The 18,723-nt window shown below is 42.5% G+C and overlaps 1 protein-coding gene across 3 annotated transcripts in view; it reads right to left on the minus strand.

Annotated features, from left to right (window-relative positions):
• FAM120A (family with sequence similarity 120 member A) overlaps nt 1-18,723 on the minus strand; it is a 104,433-nt gene that overhangs the window by 56,504 nt on the left and 29,206 nt on the right. For all 3 annotated transcript variants that reach the window (XM_067744893.1, XM_067744892.1, XM_067744894.1), the window contains exons 4-5: nt 8,721-8,849; nt 7,874-7,970 (exon numbers count right to left, since the gene is read on the minus strand). In XM_067744893.1, coding sequence (XP_067600994.1) covers nt 7,874-7,970; nt 8,721-8,849 — 226 coding nt within the window. The remainder of the gene's footprint in view (nt 1-7,873; nt 7,971-8,720; nt 8,850-18,723) is intronic.

An 18,723-nucleotide genomic window follows, 5' to 3' on the forward strand; every position in this document is an offset into this window, starting at 1 on the left:
CCCACCTGGAGCCACAGTGCTGGCAAGGCCCCACAGGAAGAGTCAGAGGCCACTGTCCAGGAGAGAAGCCCTCACAATGGAAGGCTAAGTGTAGGGCAAATTAAAGTAAGATCATGAATAAAGCAAGTAGGCACCTGAAAGAATTATGAGCAATGAAAAAACTTAACCTAGGGAAGCACATTTCAGGTTAATATGTCAATAAATAAGACCTTTCTGAGAACTAGAGCTGTTCAATAATGACAAGGGCTGCTTTGACTGCTTGACGGTTGGTGTAGGAATATACCATGGTCAGGAGGTATCCTGGTGCTTACACAGCATCCCTGGTTATCCAAATCTCTTCTGTCCTTGAGTTTGGATAGCATGTGCGGACCTCAAAGGATACAGTATTATTCAAATCCACGTGACACCTGAGTCTAGAAGAGCAAGAGTCTGAATAGTGAGAAACTTATCCCAAATTTTATCCAAATCTATTAAATTCCTGAGTTCACTTAATCAGGTTTGAATCGTAGGCGTTAAATAGCAAAAGAAAAGAACTCTTAAATTTCATTCAGCCACCTACATGGTTTTATAAGCCTATGATAAATCAAGACAAAGCAGTTTCTGTCCATCTGTGAATTCTAAAAAGCACAACCTAAAAGAAAAGTCTAAAGGCCTTTATTTGGAAGTCACTGATAAACTGAACTAGCAGTCCCCTTCTGTCACTGAATACTGAGAAGCCACCAACAGACCTGATGACAAGCTGTGCCCATCTCAGGAAGACACACCTTGCAGTCTTTTAAACCAGACAGCAACTGAAAGGAGATGTATTTTCAGTTCTTCTAAAATGACCAATTTTCAGGTTTTTTAAAAAAATGACCTTTCAAAAACCCTTAAGACCAGACAACCTATAGCACTGCATACCACATCAACTGAAATAAACTGACTAAAAACTGAATGAAAGGCCACAGGAACAGACTGAGAGAATCCACTAATCTACCCAGGAATCAAGGAGAAAGAATAAGTGGACTTCCTATTTAACATGATAGCATCTTAGCTTCTCTTTGGCAGCATCTATTCTGTCAGACCCCTGGGGGCTTGACATCAATGCCATTTGCATTAGCTTTAAAAAGATAAACATTAAAAAAGATGAACATGCACACATCTCAAAAACAGCAAGTACAGTATGACAGGTACAATACAGCATTTAATTAAAAATCAAAACACTATGACTTATTATTCCATATATGAGGTAAGGAACTATAAAAACCATTAGAGGGGGACAGACATGACTTTTAGAAAAGCCTAACGTAGGGCTTCCCTGGTGGCGCAGTGGTTGAGAGTCCGCCTGCCGATGCAGGGGACACGGGTTCGTGCCCCGGACCAGGAGGATCCCGCATGCCATGGAGCGGCTGGGCCTGTGAGCCATGGCCGCTGAGCCTGCGCGTCCGGAGCCTGTGCTCCGCAACGGGAGAGGCCACAACAGTGAGAGGCCCACGTACCGCAAAAAAAAAAAAAAAAAAAAAAAAAAAAGAAAAGCCTAATGTATTTCTTTAAAGACATTTGTTAAACCTGTTTAGTGCGTACCCTAATGCTCATGATACTATCCTTTGTATTTTTCAGTTACATTTAAAGCTTTCCATAATAAGAAAATTTAAGCAAAAACCTTGGAAAGAGTGGGTTTAGTAGTCAAAACTGTAAGAATGAATATTATATAACTTGCCAAATTTCAAAAACTTATTAGTAGAGTAGAGCAACAGTATAATATCATATACTTGGTGACAAAAATTTTTTAAAGTGATCATTATAACAGTAGAAAAACTAAAAATATTCTAGTGATGACTACAGAACATGGTTAAGTAGATTACAGCACATCCCCACTGTGGAACATTAGACAAGCTTTAAAAATACTAAGGCAAAAAAAAAAAAAAATACTAAGGCAAACCTTTGTGAAGTTACAGGGAAGCTCCAAAGGCACACTGTTGGGTGGGAACAGGGCAAGTTGCCTTATAGTATGTACAGTCAGGCCCACTATGGGTCCTGCGGCCTGGCTACAGCCAGCACTTGCAGCAGGAGGCCCGTGCCACCCCTGCATAGTGAGCCTGGGCGCATGGACGATGGCAGGTGGACGAGGTCCTGAGGGCCATGTCACCTGGCGTAGGGTAGCAGCGACGCTGAGGAGTTCAACAGTTCAAGCAACAGGAGCAGCGTGGGCAGCGTTCTGATCTCTCTCACTTCTGCTCCCCAGACACATGTGTACATGCCATCGCCCTCTATTCTAGGCAGGTCACACTATGGACTCTGCATGACCTCTGTGTCCCACAGTGGACCCGAATGAGTGACCTTGGGTCCTGGAGACCTAACAGCCTCTTCTCATCAGCTGAGGAAGCCCAGCAGGTGCCACATCCTTCTTCACAGACTGTGTCTTCATGTTCAGGGGGGGACATTTCCTGACCATCCCCTCTCATGCTGGGAGTGTGTGTTGTTGGGGAGGTAGAGATGTATTTTCAAAAAGACTGTCAACACAACCTAGAAGCCCAGCAAAAATCAACAGAACAGTTTGGTGAGCACTGTGCAGACTGTGTAGCCTCAGGAACCCGCCTTCTCAAGACACCAGAAAGTGATGCCTTCCAGTAAAGCCATGGCTCAGAATGAGGGCCCACTGACTGGTCCTTGCTTCTCCCTTACACTTGAAGATGCACCTTTCTGAGCCCTGGTCCCAAGAGCCATGGTCCAGGAGCACCAACTACGGAGTCTAATTGTTCCTGTTAAGACAGTAGGCATTTATGTTCTCTTGTAGATGGTTCACCAGCGGTTGGCACTGAAGTTTGCCATCTGGCATTTTGTGAATCAGGATCCTCTGACCCAGTCAGGTAGAACGTGGCCAGCCTTGGGGGCCTGTCAGGACACAGGCTGATGCAGGCCCCTGAGCTGGGCAAGCCCGTCCAGATAAAACACCCATGGGGCCTCTCTGCCAGCACCTAGGAAGTTTCTATAGCCAGAGGTCCTTTCTTTGTGGTCACTATGTAGAATTTGTTCTTTGCTTTAGCGGTGACAGCTCCTATTTCAATATGGTTCTCTTTGCACAATTCTCTATTATTTGTTCATGCTGGCCTGCTGCCCTGAGGGCTCCCTTAGTCCCCACCAGACCCCTACTCCTCTGTGCTCCAAGGGACCGGGGGTCACTATTACCTCCAACCTTCCTTCTACCTTCATAGCCCCCTCTCAGCTTTCATCATCCACCTAAAAGTTTAAGCATGTTCAAAGTTCCCTCCCATTTCAAGCCCCACCCTTTATGGAAGCAATTGGAGGTGGATTTGGAGGACTGGTGCTGGCCACCTACCCCACCCTCTTCCATATTTTACAGCACAGAAGAAGCCGCAAAGCTAAAAAACTATTTTTCCTAGGATCCCTTGCACCTCGTTGAGGATCACGCAGGCACCCGCACCTGCACGGGGTCTGGGAGCTGTGAGTGCCACAGAAGTCTCCCCCTCACCTCTGCTGACAATTGTTCTTGCCACGACTCCTATTCTGGCTGCTGCACTGCTCTCCCTGTGCCCCCAGCTCCACCTCCTTTCCCTGATCTGAGGTACACCATCTCAAGACCTCCATACAGAGGGCCCTCCACAGAAAACCTCCCCAGGGCATCCGACCTACTTCCGCTGCTCCAATTAGTACTCAGGGTACACACACAATAAAGAAAAGCAAGGAGACCATTAATACAAAATTCAGGGTGCCGGAATACAGGGGAACATGACCAGGAAGAGACAGGGATAGGGCTCTGATACTAGTAACATTCCACTGATGTTTGTTTTATTTACTGTACAAATATACTGTGTGTATGATAGTTTCAAAATAATTTACTGTACAAATATACTGTGTGTATGAGAGTTTCAAAATAATTTACTGTACAAATATACTGTGTGTATGATAGTTTCAAAATAATTTAAGTTTTTACAATGAAAAAAATCTTTCAGTGAGCTTTCGCGGTCCAAAGTGTAAGTCTAAAATCTAAGGCCATGCATGGCCCGACAAGCATCACCTGACCATTCCTTCCCTTGCTTTCCTGTGCTCCAACCACATTCTTCTGTTTCTTCTACATCCTGTCCTCTCACCTCAGGACCTTTACACATTCTGTCTCCTCTGCACATATACTTCCTCTCTATCGTCGTCTTGCTAAATTCCTACTCTACACTCAAACCTCACCTAAACATTAATTTAATAGAGCAGAACTAAACACTGGTTTAATCAAGTACTGTTTTAACCGGGTTGGTCTTCCGTGACCTTCCTGTTCACATTCCTGTATGATTCCTCGTCTCAATCACCTACAAGGGCAAGGATGACATCTGTCTTGTCTACCACCCTGTCCAACACTCAGCATAGTGCCTGGCAGGAAGTGAATACATCAAAGGCTCATTTACGTTTTTCAAAAAATTAATAGACTATTTTTTGAGCAGTTCAGCTTTACAGAAAACATAAGCAGAAAGTATACACCTTGCATTAGTGTGCTACATTTGTTACAACTGATGATCCAATATTGATGCCCTACTATTAACTAAAGTCTATAGTTCACAGTAGGATTCCCTCTTGGTGTTGTGTATTCTATAGGTTTGGACAAACTTACAAGGACATAAATCCAGCATTATAGTATCATAAGGAATATTTTCACTGCTCTAAAAATCCCATGCTTTGCCTATTTATTCCTCTCTCACGCTCAAACCCTGGAACCCCTGATCATCTTAATGCCTCCATAGTTTTGCCTTTTCCAGCATGTCACATAGTTGGAATCATACAGTATGTAGCATTTTCAGATTGGCTTCTTTCACTTAGTAATGTACATTGAAGGTTTCTCCATGGGTTTTCATAGCTTAATAGCCTATTTCTTTTCAGCACTGAATAATATTCCATTGTCTGGATGTAGCAGTTTATTTATTCATTCACCTGGTGAAGGATATCTTGGTTACTTCCATGTTTCGGCAATAATGACTAAAGCTACTATAAACATCCATGTGCAGGTTTCTGTGTGAACATAAGTATTCAACTCCTTTGGGTAAATACCAAGGAGCAGGATTACTGGATCTTGTGGTAAGAGTATGTTTGGTTTTGTAAGAAACTGCTGAACTGTCTTCAGAGTGGCTGTACCATTTTGTATTCCCACCAGCAAGAAATGAGAATTTCTGTGCTCCACATCCTCACCAGCATTTGGTGGTGACAGTGTTCTGGATCTTAAGCTATTCTAGTAGGTGTGCAGTGAGAGCTCATCTATTTTTCACTGAGGAAGGCCAAGAGGACACAGTGCATGTTTCTTCAGACTAACAAGGCCTCTGTTTTATTTGCACAGCTTTCCACAAATACACTAGGATTAGTTCACGCCTACAGAGTCCACGTTCACAGACCTGAGGCGGGCCTCTAACATCTGTTATTTGTTATTTTTAAATTCTGCCAATGATTTTGGAGCACAGCTAAGGTTTAAGAACTACTTGTTCAACCAGGAAGCCAAATATTGCTGACAACTCAATTCTGACATATCTTACATTTAGACTGCAGATTCTCTGGAGATGGTGGACATTAAGTGCTATGATGGAAAGGAAAAAATTATAATCATATCTAGATCCCCCATTCCCAACACAGTGTTTCTGATACAGTAAATGCTTGAAAATTAATATTAATCTCACCTGTAACATTTTAAAACTCTATCTAGTAGATAATTCAGAAATATACATATATACAGATAGGTATTATATATTAAATATCCATAATCTATAATATGTTATATAATATAGATAATTTCTGGGAGTTCATAGTACAAAAACAGCATGGGCTGGAAAAAATTCTTTTTCCACCCTGAAAAAGACCACACACTATGCAGACCAGGCCTCCCAGCAACGGGACAGGGAGCATGTGCACTTCCTTTGTAAATTCCACACCATCCAATAACAGTATGGAGATCTGAGGTTTTTTTCTCAATGCTGCAGAGAACCACAAACTCAGAAGGAAAAGCATGGAAGACACAGCAGTCACCCCCCAACGCCAGTCCACATGGGGTCTGGCCAGGAAGGTTTTTCTTTTGAAAATACAGAACCCTGAGGCCAATTAGGCTTCTGAAAACTGTTCTGTGGTAGAACCTAAAATTCTAGCCGGATTTAGAAACCTCTGGGTAGAGTCAACTCTCCCCATTTTTCTGTAAGATTTCTTCAAAACTCTACACATATTCCAGTTTCTAAAATGATTAATACAGACAGGGTCTAATGAACAAGAAAGTTATTTTCCAATATTGGTTCTTCAAAATTCTGAATGTGTTTTCCTGTAGAATAATATAATGAACTATGGTTGGAAAAGACCACTTATGACCTACCTATTACTTATAAGAATATTTTTGTGGAAAATATGTCTTAGGTTCTCACTTGGGATGCCAAGAAAGTATTTCCCCAACTCAGTGTTGCCTCTTCTATGCTCTTGATTTCCGTTTCAGTCATCACTCTCCATTTAGTGGGTCCCTAACAGCACATATAGATGAAATCAATGAGCACTTTCTCCAGATACTTTTATTTCTTTATACTTATCAGAAAAAAAAACAATAAAAGTGATTTTTACATTAATCTGTTTCTGCCTGCTCCAAATTATGTGTATCTAACCTGAAATAAACCTTCCTTCCCAATCTTGCCTCAACCTCTCTCAATTTCATCCCAATATTCCAGGCCATACACTGAACTCTACACTGCCCCAAACTTCCTGCCCTGTTGTAATTCTGTGACTGTGCTTTGTTAAGTCCCGTGTTGTACAATTCAGATGACTGCAACAGTCAGAAGCAATGGGAAATGCTTTATAGAAGGATTTGTAGGTAGTTATCACCTACATTAACCTGCTTGAAAACATCACCCTAAATACCCCAAATTCTTTACCAATTACACCACTGTTGTCCATAAACCACTGAGTGAAAGTGAATTCTAAGAGTATTGACTTCATTTATAAAATACTTACCTCATAATGTCCTTTGATGATTTAATAAGAACATGAAAGCACTTTATAGAACAGTAAATATTTTTAAGAAGTTCAAACTTAAACCTAATTTAAAACTCACCTTCCTCTTCAGAGCATCTTCCAAACTGTTATCAGCTCAGATAAACGCCAAATGTTAAGTCAAGTGTCTTTCTCTATCCTTTCTCTCCCCACATTTTCCTTCTCTTTAAATGTTCTAGTCCCAAGTATACTATAATGAATGTTTAAAGTACAATTGTCATATGAGGACTAGAATGTCACTACAGACAATCTCAGGAACATGACTTCTTTCATTATATGAAATAAGCACAACTGAAACAACGGTTGGCAATATGATTTCTCATAGCTTTACTGCTCTGGAGCCTAAGAAAGGCAATCTCACTCAGGAAGGAGGTTGGTATTTAGGGTTAGTGCTTTACAACCTCCCATGAGATATTCACTATCAAGCAGCCTTCAGGCAAACAGTTTATAATTGTTTTTTATTCCCCAATTTCAAATCTCTGAGTGAAATTTGATATTTTGCCAAAAAAGGCAGCAAGAGGAGACACAAATCCACTGCATTTATGAAGGCACTTATAGATCCAGAGGGTCTTCTATGTCCTTGGTGCTCTCTGCAAGAGGACACCACACAGACAGAGATTTCAGCATCACTGTCATCTGCTAGCCTTGGTCCTCATGGCTGCCTGCTCTTCTCCTCCAGTCTCATAAGTTTTCTCTTGCTCTTCAACACTTTCAGGAATTACCACTGAGTCTGCCCAGGAAGTTCTGCTATACTTATTTGTATAACTATAGAAATCTCAATTCAAAAGAATAAACCAACAAGATTACTGGGTGAGTATTTAAATCTCTTTGGTTATTGCATGGTCAGCATCCATCACAGAGGCTTTGAGTTACTTACCTAAGTAATGTGGTGGGTGAAATGCCATAGGCTTACTAGTCGCTGAATAATATCCAATTGCTCTCTTAAATCGAATAACTTTGTCATCTGTTCTAGACTGAAATAAACGCAGGAAAACCTTTGTAAATCAGTATGCCACTGGTCATGTGTATTAATATCTTTTTATAATTCAGCACATGTATAATAATCTTCAGCCTTTCAAGCTAAATGAGAGTTCAGAAATGACATTAAAATCTTCAAGGAAAATCAACAGATTATCATTAAAGAAACAAATCGAACATTCATTCTCTTAGAGCAATGCACTTATCAGAGTCTGACATGGCAGTCAGGAGACCTGAGTTCTGGGATGCAGTCCTCCAACTTTTCCTTGGCCACGTCTCTGGTGCTACCCAGTTTCATCTCCAGCAAGTGGGGGAGCAGTTTTAGTTCTTCAGAGAGCAAACAGGAAGTTACACAAACTTCACCTCTTCTACTAACCCTGACCCCCCTCACATCCTTACTTTCCAAAAAAGGAAGAAGAAATCCCTGATCATCACCTGAAGGGATGGACAAATCAGAGGTCCACAATTCCATTTGATTCGTCTGTCTTCTTAGTAGAAATCCCATTAAATTGTGATGGCAAATCTAGGAGCAGCAGAGACCTTACCATTCATCTACCTCAATCCCTCCTCTGTGCAGGCCGGAGGGGAGGCTGGAGGAGCTAGGTGAGGTGCCAGCGCTCCTGGCTGGCAGAGGCCTGACAGCTGGGCAAGCACTCCTGGACACGGCTGGTGTGTGCCTCTCAAACCCCTTCCAAACCCAGCACACGCCATAGCACAAAGCGCTACCCAGGAGCTTGTATTTGTACCTGAGAATGCTGGAAAACATCTTTAGCTATGGCATCCAAGTCCGAGGTATCCTGGATGTTGCGAACGTAGTCAGCCACAGCCTTGATCACCACATCACACGGTGGCAAGACCAGCTGGTGGGCCCGGACCTAAGGAGACAAGCACACGTGTCAATACACTAATTCTGAACACAGGCCCAGAAACTCCAGGTGATGTTTCCCTTCTAAGGGCCTGATTATTATCAATTTGTGATTTCTTGGCCCCAAGACTTTGGTGGTCTGAGAATCAAGCCCTGGATCTCCCTTTCAGTTGTTGAACTATAACTCAGCTCCTTCAACCTGGCTAGGTAAAAGAGCGTCTGACAGCCTTCCATTACTTCTGGGATGTCTGCAACCTGCTCATGTGAGCACGGCACAGAGAAGCCCTGGGCCACAGATGCTTCCTTTCTTTCAACACCAGGCACCAGGAGGCTGTGCTGGATGAATGCAGCCCCAAGCACCTGAGACCACTGCAAAAAGCCAAGGTAAGCTCTGAAGGGGAGGACAATGGTACCCCTGACTGCTGAGGGACATGTCTGGTGAAAGACACATGGAATAAAGTGTAGGAATATTTTCTATCCAAGAACAGTTGATACCAGGAAAAGGTAAGTAAGCAAATTTTTTTAAAAAGGTTTGTTTTGGACTTTTTCATGAAAACTAAAAGAAAACAGGTACCTTAATTTAACAAAGCTAAGGTATGCCCATGTTCTTAGAAACAAAGATGAATCAGGTACTAACTCTGTTTATACAACTTTTTTTAATTGAATGACAGTATGAAATGACATTTTATTTCCTATTTAGTCACAAAGATCATAAAGATGAAAAAGATGGCAAAAACATCTAAAGGCTTTGTGTTTCCAGAGCTGTGCACTCCTGCCCACCACACCTATGAATGTGGTACATTACACGGCAGGAGGGGGTAGGTTGGCTGTCTGCTAACCTCAGGCCAAGCCTGTTACCCTGGATTATTCAGATGGGCCCAATGTCATCACAGGACCCTCTAATGTAGAAAGGAAGGCAGAGGAGCAGGTTTCACACATGAGGTAGAGCAGGACTCCATCGGCCATTGCCAGCTTTGATGATGGAGGAAGGGCCATGAGCCATGGAATGCAGCACCTACAGATGCTGGAAAAGGCAGGAAACTCTCCCTGGAGCCTCCAGAAGAAACATTCTCCCTGGCCCTGCTGATACCTTGATTTTAGCCCAGTGAGACCCACTTTGGTTGTGACCTCTAGAACTGTAAGATATTATTTGCTGTTTTAAGACACCAAACATAAATAAATAAAAAAGGAAAGAAAAAACAAAAAATATTAAGAAATAGAATGGAAGAACTTCTGGAAAAATAGATATTTATACTATTAGGGTATCATCATGCAAAGTTTCAGATGCACATGAGTATATTCAATTTCTCTTTAGAAAAGCAATGTTTTTTTTTTTTTTTTTTGGCTGTGCCGCACAGCATGCGGGATCTTAGTTCCCCGACCAGGGATCAAACCCGCGCCCTCTGCAGTGGAAGCACAGAAACTTAACCACTGGACCACCAGGGAAGTCCCAAGCAATGGTTTTCTTCTGAAATAATGTTTTCTGTGTTTGAAAATGTTAGCTGCTCTGTCTCCTAGGGAAGCATTTATCTCCTTGCTCTGGTCAGTGTTTGGTGAAGGTAAATCCCATCACAATGAACTCCAGGGAACTAGTAAAATGTCTGAGGCTGCAGACCACAAGCACATTCCTAGAAACCCAATTCCCCCTCTGCAGAATGAAAAACTACTGACACACACACGCCCCATGAAGAAGAGGTCCCTGGAACAGTGCGTTCCAGCCAGTCTGGGAGAAATGGAAATTCTGTCCACTCCCCGACGTTTGGGGTGTTTAATAGTCCCACAGCCATGACAGGGAGGAGGGCCAGCTGGTGGCAGCCCCAGGAATGAGGAGTCAGGACAGAAACCCTGAGCTGTCCTACCATCGACATTTCCCCCCTGGTGAGCACATTCCACAGGGAAGGGGACAGCCTTGCCTGAGGAGAGTCTGCAATGGCCAGTGGCCTCCAGGCCCTTGGACAACCCCCTCTCTGGGCCTCGACTTTCTGTTTCTAACTACAGTTTGAGACTAGTTGCCCAAAGAATGCCCCCCTGGCAGTCTGAAAGCCTAGGCTTACCTCATTATGTTGCATACAGTACTGGAAAGGCCGGCCACTGTAGAAGGAGTTTATATATAGAACAAATGACGATTAACATGGTTAGAACAGAATTTACTGGGTACATAGATGTCCAAAATATGAAAAGAGCTTTCCTCCAGCAGTTGGGAGCTAATGTGGTAGTGCAGGCAGCCTCTCCCAGCGTGTGCACCCTGACACCGGGACACCACAGACGACTGGGCAGCCGCATACTGTCCCATCCCACCTCAAGTGAAAATGACAGAGTCTGTCACTTTGGTTCCTGTGGATATCCTCGTCTTCACTACCCCCACTCCCCACAACACTAAGGCTATAAAATCCTTGAAGTGAGCAGATCCTATAATTAGAGGGCCCCTAAATCCTTCTGAGAGGCTAATGACCACCACCCTGAAACTGCATCCTTTATAATTTCCCATGGCCCGGACTCCTCCCTCACGCCCCACCACCCCGCGTTCCCCTAGCTTCATTCCTAATCCAGCCTTCCAAATCCAACTCAGGGTGAGCACCCATATCTTCCTCTGAGACTGTTGGTGCTACTGCTCCCAAGCTACATCTTGGCTGCTCTTTAAATGCAAGTGATTATAAAAACAAGTTTCACATAATATCATTGCTGAAGCAGAAGAACCTGATCCACGTCACTGCCATTTGGAAAAGAGCAAAGCGAAAGGATTACAAATCTTGGCAATTTTCAGGAAGAAAACTAGAAACCTGATTTGATCGACATTCACTTGTGGGTAAGGTATCATTCTAGAAAATAAGAATACGGAGCTGCTCCCCAGGGTCTTGACTTCAAGATGCTCACATTCTTATTGGAGAAAAAATGCTGACCAGACTCCAACAGGGCCCTCAGAGGACATCCTGGAGGACTCATGGCCCAGCGGAGGAGGGAGAAAGGCTTCTGCATCCTCTGGTTCTCAGAGTGCAGGCCCTGAGATCCAACCCAGTGCCGTCTTGCAGCCCCCAGACCAACGAAAAGAGTTGTGTGAGGGGGCTCTGGCGGTTTGTTGTAGGAAGCCCTCCAACCGCTGAATCGCTGAACACATCCTGAGGACTAGTATCTTCTACAGGAGTCAAGAGTAAGGAAAACATTTAAACACCACAATCGTTATGGCTACGCCTTGAGATTCTTTAAAAGTTACGACGTGTATCCATATCTTGTATACATTTGCCTGAATATAGCTGTGAAAAGGATGCTAAAATGCAATTAATCACAAACAATGCTAAATGTGAGCTCCGCAGGGGGAAACTGTTATGCAGATATACTGAAGGATTTAATGGATTTGAATTTAAAGTATTTAAAGTATTAAGTGTCAACAAAGAAAAATTCCATCACTGTTTTATGAGCAAGGGTCCCCAGTAGGCTCACAGGGAAAGGAGGGCAGGCCTGGGCTCCCTCCTGCAGAAGTGTCTGCATCCAGCTGGGGCTGTACTGTCCTGTGATTGAGTTCTTCTAGACTATATGCCACACACTGCTCTCAGCATGCATCACTTCATTTAATCCGCAAAACAATGCTGTGAGGTGTACTCTTAAATGTACTCCCCATTTGACAGAGGAGTTCATTCAGGCACCCACATGAGCCAACGAGGTGAGTAGCTGGGCCACCACCTGACCTGCAGACTGCACACCTGGCCACCACACTCTGGTCTAGTCGTCTCTAAATTATGCCTCTTTTAGCATTAAATGTCCTTTTCTATGAAATGATGGTAGACGGCGAGTTCCTTTTTCCTCTAACATTCTTATTTAGAATAATTAAAAGTTGGTAACACAACAGTAGCCCTCCCAACTTTTGTTTTCCCCAACAGATCCGTGAAACCCAAACCCCTGTTGTCGATGAAAGGAGCTACAGAAAGATTTTCAAAAGGAGAGGTATGAAATCAGGCCTGAGTTCCAGACACACGGAGGATGGGCATGAAGGCAGAGGAACAAAGGAGGGAACATTAGCAGCTCCTGTGTAAACCTAAGTAACGATAACACAGGTGGTCGAGAAGGATAGGGTCAGCAAGTTGGGAAAGGCCAGATGTAGAGAGTCAGATGCAGAGAGGAGAAGAATCAAAGATAATTCTCAATTTCTAACCTGATGACTGCAGGGACAGTGGTATCACTAGCGGGAAACAAAATACAGGACGATAAACCTATTTAGAGAAGGTGATGACATTTCTAAGTTAGAAACATCAAATTTGGTGCACAGGTGCAGTGCCCAAGTGGAGATGACTTGGTGGACAGTGGGATACACCCTGCGGTTCAGGGAAGGGGTCTCTTGGGAGAAGTACACTGGAGAGTCATCAACATAGTAGTTGAAACCTTAAGGGCAGATGAGATGTGCCAGAAAGAAAGTGTGAGGATCACAGCAAGGTACAGAGATGGATCCTAGGGAATGCACATGCAACCAGAGGAAGCCAGCTCACACTAGAGACAAGGAAAGGATGTGGAAATAAGGAATACAGAACAAAGCTGGGGTCTGGGAATCAAGGCAGGAATTTCCCAGAGGGGTGAGGAGAGCAGGATGACTGACAGTGTCAAGTGCTCCAGAGAGGCTGAAAATCATTTGACAAAGCATTTGTCAAATCCACAGCCTTGGACAAAGACCCAACTGTGTCCACCAGAAATCGGGGGGGAGGGGCGCAGGGGGCAGTGAGGGTGGATTAAGCTGTTGGGGACATTATGGAAGGCTGCCTTCGGGAGATTCGAGGATGAAAAAGAGAGTTAGGAGAATACGGGAGACTAGACCACATTTACAAACTGAGGGCCAACGACCAAAAGAGGGGGGCGTCTACACAGGAGCAAGGAGTTGATTGGACGAAGTAACGCAGGGCTCCCTGGATGTGTTCAGTGACAACAGCTCAAGAATGTCAGGATAGTCTAGTCTCAGGAAGTAAAATGGGCCTGGATGAAGAAGAATGAAAACAGGGGAACGAGAAGCTGAGGACTCTCACCATCCTCGGATAAAGGATCTCTCTGTAAGAGAAAGCGTGAAACTGAAGAGAGGTCTGAAGAGATGATGAATGTTGAAGATAAATATTAAGGAGAATAAAAGGATTAACTGCTGACACTGATAGTTTGGTTGAAGTTGGAGACCATAATTTTAAAAATCAGTTTTACTGAGATATTTTACTTAAAAGTAAAATTCATCAATTTTAAGCACATAATTCACTGAGCTCTGATAAATGCATACATTAGTGTAACCACCGCCATAATTATGAAGTGTTACGTTTCTATCACCTCAAATAGTTCCCTGTGCCCCTTCCCATCATAGCCCTAGACAACCACTAACCTGCTTTCTATCACCATACTTTTGCCTTTTCCAGGGTTTTACATAAAATCAATCATATGTATTTCTTTGGTGTTCGACTTTTCACTTAAGATAATGCTTTTAGGATTCATACATATTATAAGAAAGTAGTTGGTTCCTTTCACTGCTATCAGCATGTCATTGTATGACTGTCCCACAATTTATTCATCCATTCACCAGCTGACTACTGCTTGGTGTGTTTGAGACTACAATGGATAAAGCTGCCAGGACACTCAGGTTCAATTATTTTTGTGAACATAGGATTTCATTTCTCGTGAGTAAATGTCTAGCAGCGGGATTGCTGGGTTATATGGTAGGTATACGTTTAACTTTGTAAGAAACTACCAGACTGTTTTCAAAGTGACCATTCTGGATTCTGCTTCCCAACAGCCACATCTCAGAGCTATGGGTGCTGACACGCACTGACACTTGGCATCATCTGTCTCCTTCATTTGGCCCATTCCAGTGGTCAGGTAGTGTAGCTCATGATGGCTTTAATTTGCATTCCCTAATTCCATGGAGCATCTCTTTGTGTGCTTACTAAATATTCTGTAAAACGTCTGTTCAAAATTTCACCCATCTTTTTTTGTTGTTGCGTAGTGTATCTTCTTCTTGTGTTGTTCTTTACACATTCTGGATACAAGTCCTTTACCAGAGACAATATTCTGCAAATAGCTCCTCTCCCACTGTTGTTGCTTGCTTTTCACTTTCTTAACTAAGAAATCTTTGACTAACTCAAGGTCATAAAGATCCTCTCTTATATTTTCTTCTAGAATAATTTTTATATTCTTTTAATTTTTGCATATGGATATCCAGCTATTGTAAAAACTAACCCTTCCCCATTTAGTTACTTAGGGACTTCTGGTGAAAATAATTAAATATATATATGGGTCTATTTCTGGACTCTGTTCTGCTCCACTGATCTGTTCAACTACCCTTATGTCAGTACCACACTGAGTTGATTATTATAGCTTTAAAGTGAGTCTAATGCTAAGTCCTTTCACTTTGTTCTTCCTTTTCAACATCTCTGATGCTATTCTAGGTCCTTTGCAATTCCACATGAATTTTAAAATCTGTTTTTCAATTTCTACTTAAAAAAAAGCTTGCTTGGATTTTGATTGGGATGCAGTAAATCTATATAACAACAGAACCTTTTGAGCCATAAACACACACATTTCTTCATTTATTTAGATCTTTTTAAAATTAGACCATAAGTTTGCAGTGGCATCCATTAGCTGTGTGGTTCTCAAATCTTCTCTAGATAGTACCTATCTAGGGTGGAGGGGTCTGCTGGGCAGGTGAGATGGAAGAAGGAGCAAGAGAAGGGTGATGTTGGTACAACCAGCTCAAGATGACCCACCAAGAGGTCCAGGCCAGCTAGGGAAGAAACAGTGAACAAATAAATGGGCAGAAGGCCCCAGGACGGGCAAAAGAGCCAAGTGTCAGCTTATGAGAATACTAAAGACAGAAGCAATGGAGACAAAAGGAAGAAGGGATATTAAAAGTGTACGATAGGAAATGGAGCTCTTCTGGGAGAAGACCCAGTATATGACTCTGGGCCTAGAAGGCTGCAGTAGAGCAGACACTATTTTACTGGAGACAATATGCAGCCAAGTTGTCTGTGGGTAATCTCCAGGACGCTGACCTTGCCTGAGTCTCAGAAGAGTTATCAAAGGACACCATTATGAAAGTAAAACGACAACCCACAGAATGGGAGAAAGTGTTTGCAAATTATGTGTCTGATAAGAGACTTGTATACAGAATATATTTTCTAAAAACTCTTACAACGCATTAATAAAAAATTTAAAAATGGACAAAAGGTATGAATAGACATTTATCCAAAAAAGGTAAACAAATGGACAGTGAGCACAGGAAAAGGTGCTCAACATCATTAGTCATCAGAGAAATGCAAATCAAAACCACATCACACCCACTGCAACAGCTAAAAATAAAACAACAGACAATAACAAGTGTTGACGAGGTTGTGGAAAAGTCAGAAACCTCACACATAGCTGGTAAGAGTATAAACAGTATAGCTACTGTGGAAACCAGTCTGGTAGTTCCTCAAAATGTTAGGCATAGAATTACCATATGACCAGCAATTCCAGTCCTAGGTATACACCTGAGAGAAATGAAAACATGTCTACACAAACACTTGTACTTGAATATTCACACAGCATCACAAAGCCAAAATGTGGCTGAACAACCTGAATGTCCACTGACTGATGAATGGATTAAACATGGTAGGTATACCCACACGACAGACTATTATTTGGCCATAAAAAGAAAAAACGAAGTGCTGATACATGCTACAGTGTGGATGAACCTTGAAAAAACATTATGCTCAATGAAAGAAGCCAGACACAAGAGGTCATATAATTCCACTTATATGAAATGTCCAGAAGAGGCAAATCCACAGAGGAAAAAGTAGATTAGTGGTTGCCAGAGGGTAGGGGAGGGGGAGAAATGGGGAGTGACTGTTAACAGATAAGATACTGGGTTTCTTTTTGAGGTGATGAAAATATTTTAAAATTAGACAGTGATGATGGTTGCACGAACTCTGTGAAAGCTAAAAACCACTGAATTGTATACTTTAAAGTAGATTTTACGATATGTCATTATATCTCAATAAAACTGTTATAAAAAGAAAATTTAAAAAACACTCTAACCAAGAATGGCAATTTGGAAGTAAACTACCAGCAAACCCCAATTCTGTCACATGTCGTTCTGGACCCAGATTGGGCTAGTCTCAAGAAAAGTGACATCTCCAGTTGAGCCGCCTAGGAGTGCTCAGAGCAGACAGACCACTGGCAAGATGAGGGGTGTATGTGTGCGCACCCAAGACACAGGGTCGGGAAACTGCCAAAAGAGCCACATTTCCAAGAGAAGTATCTCTTGCAGTCAGAGTGATGGAGAAGGCCTACTTATAAACAAGGCGGAGATTTCTGGACCCACAGGGGAGGAAATATGCTTGACAGTGTCTGCACACATTTTTGAAACTGAGAATATGACACTTATTTAACATAAAACTAGAAGATTCCAGGTCATGAGAAGAAACAGAGAAAGCAAAAATACCCTAATAAGCTTCTTTTTGTTTCATTGACCCTATCACTCACCACCCCAGGAATCAGAAGTCGGGCACTATAAACACTCTATCTTTCAGATTGCATTTGGACCGCGAATCTCCCCTCCTCTGGCTAGGTCATGCATTTCAGCTCACTCGGAAGAATTCTGCCCGCAGGCCCAGGGCAGGCCCAGTCCCTCAACAGCAAGGAGCTAAACTGAAAGCAATCCTGTAACACCTAGGGAACACAAACCCTTCCCATGACTCTGTCCCTCCTTCCCAGCAAAGTGACCTGTGATCCACCCACAATCTGTAAAACAGAGACAGAAAAGCTATTCTTGAGTCCCAGTGATTTCAGCAGATTCCTCAGAATGCCAACCTTTCCATCTTCACTTTACTTATTTAATATTTATTTATTTTTGATGTGGACCATTTTTAAAGTCTTTATTGAATTTGTTACAATATTGCTTCTGTTTTATGTTTTGGTTTTTTGGCCCTGAGGCATGCGGGACCTTAGCTCCCTCACCAAGGATTGAACCCGCACCCCCTGCGTTGGAAGGCGAAGTCTCAACCACTGGACCGCCAGGGAAGTCCCCCATCTTCACTTTAAAACCAAATGGGGACAGGGAAGGAAGCTCTGATGGGAAGATATAAACAAGCAAAAATCTTTTGAGTTCAGTCTTTTATTTTCCATTTAAGGATATCCACATATAAATTTTAAATGAGCAAAGAATAAGACTTCTTACTAGAAGCAAGTTTCCACGACCTAAAAGCTTAAAGCCCAGTACCATGAATCTGTGCACTGAAATTCCAGACTGTTAAGAATGTGCAGCTCACTGAATACATGACGATGATGACATTATAATAATAATATTAGCAGGATGTACATTTAAAAACAATTCTGGAGTACCAAATATCAATCTGTTAAAAGTGGTTCTCTTCCAGGAGTGCAATTATAAATAGCTCTCACTTCCACAATGCATAATGGTTGAATTTTTCAACCTTCCAGGCCCCTAACGTTATTTTCTCTAGAGCCCGAAAAGTCTTTAGATTTTAGGAAGTACTTCTTAGCTCTTATGAAACTACAGGATGACTTTTTGAGAAAGGAATATATTGAGTTAACTTCAATTAACACTAACATGCAAGCAGGAATTCCTTCTTTGGAAGGTCTTAAGTGCCCAAACTGCCACCTCTTGCAATGCCTTAAAACAGCAGTCCCCAACCTTTTCGGCATCAGGGACCGGTTTCCTGGAAGACAATTTTTCCACGGACGGGGAGGGGGATGATTTCAGGATGATTCAAGTGCATTGCTGTTACTGTGCACTTTATTTCTGTTATTATTACATTTATATAATGAAATAATTATACAGCTCACGATAATGCAGAATCAGTGGGAGCCCTGAGCTTGTTTTCCTGCAAATAAGGAGCACACAACCTAGATCCCTAGCATGCGCAGTT

The sequence above is a fragment of the Pseudorca crassidens genome, chromosome 7 (assembly GCF_039906515.1).
Source record: "Pseudorca crassidens isolate mPseCra1 chromosome 7, mPseCra1.hap1, whole genome shotgun sequence".
NCBI lineage: Eukaryota > Metazoa > Chordata > Mammalia > Artiodactyla > Delphinidae > Pseudorca > Pseudorca crassidens.